General features: G+C 46.9%; 1 protein-coding gene across 1 annotated transcript; it reads left to right on the forward strand.

Moving 5' to 3' along the window:
* The first annotated feature begins 6,165 nt into the window (after positions 1–6,165).
* LOC144106648 (carbohydrate sulfotransferase 1-like) lies at positions 6,166–7,959 on the forward strand. The gene has a single exon (XM_077639488.1). It carries the CDS (start codon positions 6,337–6,339, stop codon positions 7,903–7,905), a length of 1,569 nt encoding a protein of 522 aa, XP_077495614.1. The 5' UTR covers positions 6,166–6,336; the 3' UTR covers positions 7,906–7,959.
* Positions 7,960–10,111: the final 2,152 nt, after the last annotated feature.

Consider the following 10,111-nt stretch of genomic DNA (forward strand, 5'->3'; position numbering starts at 1 on the left):
ATCGAACCCGCGTCTTTCGGGCCAGCAGCCGACCGCCATAACCACTCAACCACCGGGATGGCTCCCTTCCCTTTTCTACTGTCGCGCTGGAACACCGTGCTGAAGGATGCGCACGTGTTATAGGGGAGTAATGTACCTCAATTACTCATTTCAGGCCATGTCTGTGTGATGTGTGCATGAAAACTCTTGCCTAGGATTAAGACTTTGAGGGTTTCCATCAGTCATGTGCATTACCTGTCTAAGGTGAAGGAAAAAAATGTCCAGTTTGTAGTTGCCGGGGGTGTCTCCTTTCAGTACTGAAATGGTGTGGCAACCAAGCCTGCAGATACACTCATGCCAGGCAGCCTACGAGACGTAAGAGACGTCTGTGCAGTCCAGCTTGCAAACGAGATCATCCTTGCTGTGGTGCAGATGTCTCTGAACGCCTCGCATGCAAACTTTCATCTTTTAGAAAAGTCCGTCAGTGCTCTGCAACAACTTTTCTCCTTGGCTCCTTCAACATCTCGCCAGCACGTTTTCTTTTTTCAGCGTTTTTACGCTCTTCTTACACTTGTCGTTCTAAAGCAGGTTACAAGGGAGGAAGACGTTGCTCGTAGCGTTCATTTTCTGTTCCTTGTGTGTAAATCTGTGCCTATTATGTTGCTACTTGTCTCGGTACAATGCCCCCGTCTCTCTCTCTTTCGCACACACACACACACACACACACACACACACACACACACACACACACACACACACACACACACACACACACACACACACACACACACACACACACACACACACACACACACACACACACACACACACACACACACACACACACACACACACACACACACACACACACGCGCGCGCACACACACACACACACACACACACACACGCATGCACGCGCTCGCACACACACACACACGCACACACACGCGAAATGACTTAGTGGGGACGTATAGGGAACGAAATTTGAAAAGGCGAGCGGATGCAATAATTCTGTCATATCGGCGGTTTTACTGGCGGCGCACAACGGACTCTGCTTCCATGAAAGGCATGCATGTGGTGGTGCTGCCCTGGAGGCTAAAATAAAATGTGCCACAGCTTCAACATATGGGCTCTCTCGGCGCGAATTTGAGTCGCAGCTGGCATATGTTCTGTTAAGAATTCGAAGAAAGGGGGACACAATTTATTGCTCTCTCCGCTTGGCGCTTGAAAAAGCGTTTGTAAGTTCTCCAAACTGAGAAAAAGGAAGGAAGGGAATAAAGACAAATAGAAAAAGAAATCAAAAAGCCAAGAAAGAAAATTTAGGGGCGATCAGTTTGACTGATGCGGCGGACAGACTATATTTTTTTCGACTCGCCAATCTATTATAACTGATTATGCTCCAGTTTCTATTTGTTCGACACACTATTCTATTCCGGTTCTGGTTATATTGCGGTTCTTATTCTATTTTGATATTTATAGATTATTTTGTTCTTATTCTTTATTTGTTCTTTATTATTCTTTATTCTTCATTTATACTTCGGCGTCCCCACCTCTGCCCTGCAAGTGGGGAGAGGGATGATAGATAGGAGGAAAGAGGGGTAGGGGAAGAGGAGGGTGATTGGCAGGTGGGAGGTGGTTCCCCCTGTCAGGTGTGACGACGACGTTTGCCTGATTTTAGCTCCGGTGATGTTTATATGATGTCGCGTAAAAGCAGCAAGAAAGTAATTTACTGGTCTTGTTCCCTCCAAATCTCTGAGCTTCAATTTCTTCGCTTTAAAAGCCACTCATTTTCCTTATATGGGACTGCAGGCTTGTTGTGGGTGGAAGTGTCATTTAATTAGCCACCATTTTTTCGAGCTTATCTATATGGACTCTGCTTGCCACGAAATAAAAGTTTCACACCTGATGACTGCATCAGTGCAACAGCACAAGCAGCGTTTACATGAAATCGACAGGGTGGTGTGGAGTTGAATTATCTGGCCAGTTACAGGGTTCATGTAAACGCCGCCGAGTCGGGTCGAGCAGTCGACTGGACCCGACCCCTGAACTCCGCTGCAAGAGGTGAGATGAGTTGACTCGCAGCACCCTCTGCAAATTACACTAGATTCCCTTTCACGCTTGAGGAAAGCGTTCCTACTGGGAAGAACAAAGGCGCGTCCCGATAGTTGTCTCACTCGTATTCTGGTTCGTATAAACGAATAGTTGGGCTGACCTTGCTCAGCTCGACTCCCTGACTCGACCCGCCGCTGTCGGGTTCATGTAAACAAGATTATACAGCAACACAGTGAAGATACGCCAGTCATTACGTTGGCCGCTGGCAGCTCGAAGAGGGCATCACCATCGTGATGTGCTCAGCCAGCTTCATTACAGCAACTTTCAGTCGCCCCTGGTTTTTTTACCCGTGTGATTCAAGTGACGTCACCTAGCTGTTACGCCATTACGTGACGAAGGAAATGTCTGCGGTTTGTGCCACTGAATTGTGAATGAGGTGTTGGCTGTCCGGAGGCACTGAAACCTCATTTTCCCGCACCTCATGAGAATAGAGTACAACTGTTGGTTATGTCAAAATTAACATCAAACTTGAAATTATGCCCAGGACAGATGATTATGCATGCTCCGACAAAGGAGAACGAGCTGCTAAAACTTCTTAACTCGACCAATTCATACGTTTTTTTTTTTTTTACAGAGTACCTTCATAACGCACATTTTTAAACCAGAGGCACGGCCGCTTGAGAGTAATAAAGGTAGGCTCGAGTCCTAGCCGCTGTGTGGCCACTTTCGAAAATGTGATCTATTAGTCCAGGTAGGTGTACAAGTGCACATAGGACAGACGAAAGCAGGTACGATACAGCTGACGGCGTCACTTGTTTGCATCACAGTGGGACCAGAAGCATGGATTGTTGTTGTTGTTCCCTTCACAAAATGGCGCATACCCACAAGGGGAATTGGCCATAACCAGGCGGTGACTATTTAAATTGCAGATTGCATATGGCAAGCGTGAGATGACCTAACAAAAATCGTGTAACTCTGTTTCCGTAGCAGAGGAGTTTGCAGGAGGTTAGGGCGGCCTAACAAACTGAAAATTAGGTAAGGGAATCAGTTAAAAAAATGAGAGATTGAGAGAGAGAGAGAGAGAGAGAGAAAGAGAGAGAGAGAGTAGGAGTTGAAAAAAGTAGTTACCCAAATACGAAACCTTATGACGCTATAGGCAGTACGAAAGCTTATGAAGGTAGACGTTTTGATCCTAGGAGATAATTTTGAATGGCAGAGCAAACATTCCCGTTGGTATGGCCAAGCGTAGAAGTGCCAAGGGACAGAACAACCGCAGAAGACAGACGCAAATTGAGATTCTGCTGCCTGGATCTTCCTATATATGCGTCTTTTTCCTCCTCTGGATCCGCACGAGCGAAGAAAAGTATTTTCACGACCAACAGGATGGCGTCGCTGAATGGCGCCTGGCGTGAGTCTGCAAGTTGGTTGCTAGTGCCGCGTGATCCGTGAACAAGGCTTCTGAACAGCGATTTGGTCTCTACTGGGGTTGCAGCTGCAAGATTGCACCAGGTGCGATGCAAGATCCAACGCACTGCTTGTTGCCCCGATTCTGCTTCAGAGTACGGCATCAAAAAACGAGGTAAACAGTGTAAAATAGAGAAAAGGAACTATTCGGCGAAATATCGCAACACTCTGCGCAAGTGTGACAAAAGCTGATTTCGTCAGCTTAAGCAGTTTCTCTGTGCGCCATTTCAACGAGTGTTTCTCTGGCTCATCTTCAAGTGTGCGCTGATTGTTTAGAAAGGGGTGAGGTTGAGGTAGTGGTTGGCGACAAGTGGGACCAACCCTGGGTTATTTCTGCCAGTTGCGCCATCAGAGACTCATTAAATATTGATTAAGGGCAAAAGTTCGTACCCCAGTTATGTGACCTAGCCAAGGACTCAAGGAAGTACCGACACGAGTCAACTGCAACAGTCGAAAGAAATGTCCAGCGATTGGTCGTGCTATGTTGCGAATTAACTGTGCAAAATCTGGTTTAACGCGATCTCCCGTCGGAGTCGGCGCGTGATCGATAACGCCAAATAATTTCCGGGCACTTGTGTCGACTGCCACAACGCTGCAAACGTAGAGGAAACTTCCGCCGGTGTAAATATATTTAAAAGTAAAATTTCTCGCCCCGTTTGCAACATGGCATATTGAAATTGATTGACAGCTGCAAGGGACAGAGACACTACCTTTGTGGGGAAAGATAATGTAGTTCAATATATGATAGAAAGCTGAGCTAGTTCCCGTCCCTGTCCTGTGTCCTCTTTTTCTCTGAGCTTGTAAAGTTTGCGCTAACAAACTTCACCATCAAAGATAATGTCTTATATTGCCAGCGTTCCCATCGCACCTTACAAAGGGAATGCTACTCGATAAAATTAATCTAGAGTACTGATGTATCTTTGCATCGTGCAGTCGGGGTACCAATCAGTCCATATCCTTCAGCGCCAACCACAGCTGGCTTCCGCTTTTGTAATCCCTTCTCTCCACATGACCCGTGTCTTGCAACACTCCTCCTCTTCAACCTCACACATATGGTGTCCACACTCACTGAACTACCACGCTTGCTCAACTCCGCCTAGAGCACCTGGAAGGCACGAGCCCGACTTTCTCTGCCAGGCGCCTACGTCACTACTGTGAGATGGTAGTCATGGTAACGTCGAACTAAAATATCCAGCCGGCGCTAGTCGTTACTGTCCCCGACGTTAAAAACGGGCGCGCACAGGTCATTGATTGTACGTGCATCCCAACGCGTCAGACGCGCACATCACGCGACCGAAATCGCGCGGTTTGAGCCACTGACAGCTTTGCTATAAAACTGAAAGAAAGGACATTCAATTCGGGGCTTTGGATCAACTTGCGCATTGACTCCCTTTTCCATTACTTCATATGGCCTCAGGAGTAGCCTACTAGATGGTAATTTGATTATATGAGGATTAACGTCCCGAAACGACTCAGGCTATGAGGGACACCGTAGAGGAGGGCTCCGGATAATTTCTACCACCTGGGGTTCTTTAGCTTGCACTGACAGCGCACAGTGCAAGGGACTCAAACATTTTACCTCGATCGAATTGTTACCGCCGCGGTCAGCATGCAACCCGCTTATTTCGGGTCAGCAGCCGAGTGCCATAACCACTGACCCACCTCGGTGGCTCCGCCTACCAGGTAGGTTACCAGGCTAACCTCTCCAGTGTTCATTAAACAGAGCCGCCTCCTCCTCAGTCATATGACCGACTTTTGAGATGCAGCGGATGCTCTCCTTATCAGGCAGTCTCTGTCCACTGTACGATGAAGGCTTCTACTGTTAATGTTCGATTATCCCTGCCCTGCATCTGCAGCGGCTATCTGCTAGATCTCCCCACCCCGCAATCTACTTTTACTTTCCTTTTGTAGCCCTTTGTTATGATAACAAAGCACCGGTTGTCTTTTTCTCTGCAGTGCGTGTCATGCTAAATCCGTTTCGATTTCGCTATTTCTGTTATGGCACATTTCCACCCTGGTACCTTTTTGTGTCATAACACCACATTCGTTTAAACACGTGGCACTTACCAATGTAGAGGGTTGAGATCCGAATAAGTAAGCGCATATTTCGTTTCAAGGCTATGAACGGCTGCAACTTCTCACTTGTGATCATTGCAGCGTTATATATGACTAAGGACAGGGTAATTAGGATAGTGTCTCTCACGCGGAAACGTGCGCAAATACACGTACACGTCCAATGGAACCAAACATCTTCGATGCTTTTCTGTTCTGCGATCGGTTAATGTCGACGAAATTATGCGCTAAAGGGACGCAGCCAAGCGGGGGGGAAAGAAACTGACTTTTAAAGTATATAAAACAAGTTTTAGAACTTCACAGAAGCGCCTTCGAGGAACTGCACTCGAGGTAGTTCCACGTTGACGAGTCCCGACACGCATTTATACCTTGCTATGAACGAACATATGTTGCCGCATTTTCTTTTACTCTTTTTCTTTGCCTCGTTCCCGGAGCGCTTTCCAGACGGTCGTAAGAAACCGATGGCGCCTTTCATGGTGACAGAAAAATGTAAGCGCCTTGAAGTTTACCTCTCGTGTGTCGGTACCACACTGCGGACGCCGCGTGCGAGCAAGCACGCATAGAAGCTGAAAGCGACGTTGTACGCGCAACCTGCAGCGTGCGACAGTTTCCAAAAGATGTGGTTCGCAGCGCCGCGTCATGCCAGTTGTTTGAGCACGACGCAGCGCTCGCGACCGACAAGGCACGGTGGCATTGAACTCGTGGAAGCATGGACAGTGATGGGCGACACGACCCCGAGTTCTCAACCGTGTGTGATCAGTTGAAGCCATGACAGTTCCTCGTCTGTGGATAAGGTTTCTTCCAAGGGCAGTCGTCGCTTCCTTGGCTGGACTCTTCTGCGTCACGATCATCGGGCAACTAAGTCGCATCGTGTCATATCACACGCAGAATCTCGCAATCTACGTGAATCCACGAGGCATGACCGCCGGTGCCAGGACTAACCACAGCGCCATCACTCAGCGAATAAAGTGGTTGGAAGTGCCAATGGTTCGTGTCCCGCCGCACGAGGTAACGAATAATGCCATCAGTGAGTCCGGATGGAAGATCGTCGCAGTGGAGTCGGAAAAATGGAGGGGGCCCTCCGGTAATCGTAACGGCGCTCTTGTGCACACGGCAGAACACTCTCACCACGGCGAGTTCTTGGAAGAAGATGCATTGGTTCATCAGCTAGGCAACCGAACGAACCCGGCGTTCAACCCATCAGGAGTTAGGAAACTGCGCTTACCACTCATTCGACAAAATACGCCGGAAGTTATGCTTAAAGGTTCATCTAAGCACAATGCAAGTAACATACACAGAAGCGACAGTTTAGTCAATGTGACGGCCAAAGTAGACAAAAGAGTGGAAGCCGAAAATGGAAAGCCGAGCGCCCCCCAAACAAACCAAACGGTACTGCCGAAGATTCCGGAGGAATACGCGATCGTGGATCCGGTGAAGAAGAAGCGGATTCTTATACTTGCTTACTTCCGGTCCGGATCATCCTTTCTCGGTGGGTTGCTGTCTTCGGCGAGCAACATGACTTTCTTCAGCTACGAGCCGCTTAGTCTACTAACCCCGGCAGAGCGTCTGGACTCCCGCATGTCCTCAACAGGATTAGACATCCTAGAGAATCACCTGACGTGCCAGTTCCCGCGCATGTCAGACTACCTGGCAACCGCCTTCAGGCGTTGGAACCACTATACTCCCAATGCATTTCTCATGAAATTGTGCGGTCGAAAAACGAAGGTGTGTCTCAATTCACAATTTATGGCCGATGTCTGCCGACGGTCTCCATTCCAAGTCATCAAGGTAACACGACTAAGCGTGTCTGACGTTTTACAGAGGCTACAAATGAACGCGTCTCTAACCAACAACTTGAAAGTCTTGCACCTTGTCCGTGATCCGCGAGGCATGCTGAGTTCTAGGAGCAGCATGTCCTGGTGTAGGAAGTCCAAAACGTGCCTGCAAGCCAAGTACCTTTGTCATGAGATCGAAGAAGATTTGGACGCCTTCGAACAACTTAGACATCTACTCCCTAACGGTACGGTGAGACTGCGGTACGAAGACATCGCGTCATGGCCGTTCAATGAGTCGATGGTGCTTTTTCAAGCCCTGGGCTTGGAGTTCTCGGATGTTGTTCGGGATTTTTTAAGAACTCACACGACCACGGATGATGAGAAAGTGCTGCGAAATCCATATTCCACAGTGCGACGCTCTAATGTTACCGTTTTCAAGTGGACCAAGAAGCTTGACTGGGAACGCGTGAAGGAGATCCAGACAGTTTGCGCAGGGGTTCTGAAACGACTTGGCTACAAAGTGTTCGGCAGTTACGAAGAGCTGAAGAAGATGTCATCGTAATCACATATTAATTGTAAGTCGAGGAAAATTAAGACTGCGTCAGTAGAATGAGGACGGGAGGCCATGAAACGAATACAACGGCACGGCCCGTGGTGCTGTATTCGTTTCATTGCCTCGTGTTCTAATCCTATTCGCGCAGCCTTCACTTTCCGCGACATATGAATCAACTATCCTGGAAGAACATTCTGCTGGTTTTAAGTATTGCGAATGACCAACTGGCGATATTTTATTTATTGCGAGTTGACTTTCATGACACTCAGTGGTACGTCTTTTTTACCGACGAGATTCCGGAAAGGGGAACATTGTTTCTAGACATATTATTCAGACTTAGAGTGTGTCCGCAAGCGAATGAACACCGCTTAATTTTCTCAACGAATTAAAGATCACCGAGGCACTGAGGACTTCGTATGAACTTCCACTTATTTTTTTTTTCTGATAATCTTGTAACAACAAGATGATCCTAGGGAAACGAGAAATTTTTGATGTCCCAAGCTTGACCAAAGACAGAGACATCAGTAGGTAGTGGGTGGCATATAAAAAGCGTAGCGGCTTACGGAGGCCATTCATAGGCAGTACCAAGAGACAATTCCACGAAAACACCAGGGTCAAGCCCGCCTACATTCGTGTGCATACCGTTTCAGGTGCTGAGGTGGTGATGCCAAAGGTGACATGGAATCTATTGCAAAATCTGAAAGCTTTGAAAGGAGAACAATAGGCATAATAAACAGCGAAACTTTCTGGTGTAAAAAAATCTATTGCAGTACCGGTAATTCGAGAATGGCACAAAAAGTAGCGGCACGACTTCAGCTGCTGGCGCAGCTCCGCCTGTTCTGGTAATTTGAGGCACTGACAAAAACCGATAACCACACTGCACATTCAGCTTTGGAGTCACCGCAAGTAGTGTTCTATTTCAAAGCCTTGACAAGCAGCACGACACATCGACGCGGTCCATTCATCACCTTCATTCTGCGCTAATCTGCTGATCTCGAGTGGGTGTCTCCTCAAGACCAGGAGACAAAACTGTGACCGTTCTTCAGCCGACGTTCGGACATTCGCCGTCTGAAGCCCACCCCATACAAAAATTTGTTTAGAAAGTCTATAGACTGTCCATAGACTTCTGTCTATAAAGTTCATAGACTCTGTATAGACAAGGCCTAGAGAACAGTCTTTAGGCAATACAAATACTATAGGCAGTCTATAGACAATCTATAGATTTATAACCATACACTTTTAGTAGACTTTTGTCTATAGACAGTCTATAGACTATGAATAGACAAAAGAAATTTCTATAGGAAGAATAGAGTCTGTAAAAAGTCTATAGACTGTTTATAGACCATTTTTATTGTGGACCGCCGCTCGGTGGTCTTTGTTGCACGGACAGTGCTGTGGTCTTTGCCTATTTACAAATGACAGTATATTCCCCAGTTATGTTGCCCAACGGTCACAACGCGTCCTTCTTTTAGAGATTAACTCTTACCTTCAGTGCAAATGCCTGCGTGACATGACTTCTTTCTTCTTAGCTTCCGTGTGCAAAGTGCTGCCTTTGTATGGACATTAGTCTGGCTTTTTACTGCAAACTCCTATTTAGCAGTCTGTACAAAAGCACAAAAAGCATGACCTGAAGTTCAGCGACGTGCTAATGCTTCGCTGGCACGGCTAGCAGTACGCGGCGGCTTTTTATTCCAGCCTTAACGCAGACTTGAGCACTGAACAGTGTATGCAAGCCCGTACAAACGTTTAGGCCGCGAGTGTAGAAAACCATTTAGAGTAAACATAGCCAATAAATTTGTCAAAACTTATCCCTAATTATTTTTTCATTAGCTGCAGTGGTCGCACGTAACCCACGTAAAAAAAATTTAGTCGCGGTTTGCCGATTTCGTAAACCCTTCGGATAGCGAAGCCTTTTCGCTTTAGTTGCGGCTTGTAACGAACTAACGCCGGTACAAATAACAAAGGCTCAGTGTGCGATCACAACCTGCACAGATGCCCACAAATTCTGGACATGCGCATTTTTCCAATTCGAATTTGTTTATAAATGCAATTTTTTTTCGTATATGATTCAAATTCCATAATAATAATCATTATATACGCACTTCTCTCTTTGGGACACTTGTATTTTTCTGATTTTTTTTTTGTCGAAAACGCACCCCGTTGGTTTTCTAAGGCAGTCTTTACTCAGCGCGAGTTCAGGGCAGATTTTAAAAGC

This window comes from Amblyomma americanum, chromosome 10, assembly GCF_052857255.1.
Source record: "Amblyomma americanum isolate KBUSLIRL-KWMA chromosome 10, ASM5285725v1, whole genome shotgun sequence".
Classification (NCBI taxonomy): Eukaryota; Metazoa; Arthropoda; class Arachnida; order Ixodida; family Ixodidae; genus Amblyomma; species Amblyomma americanum.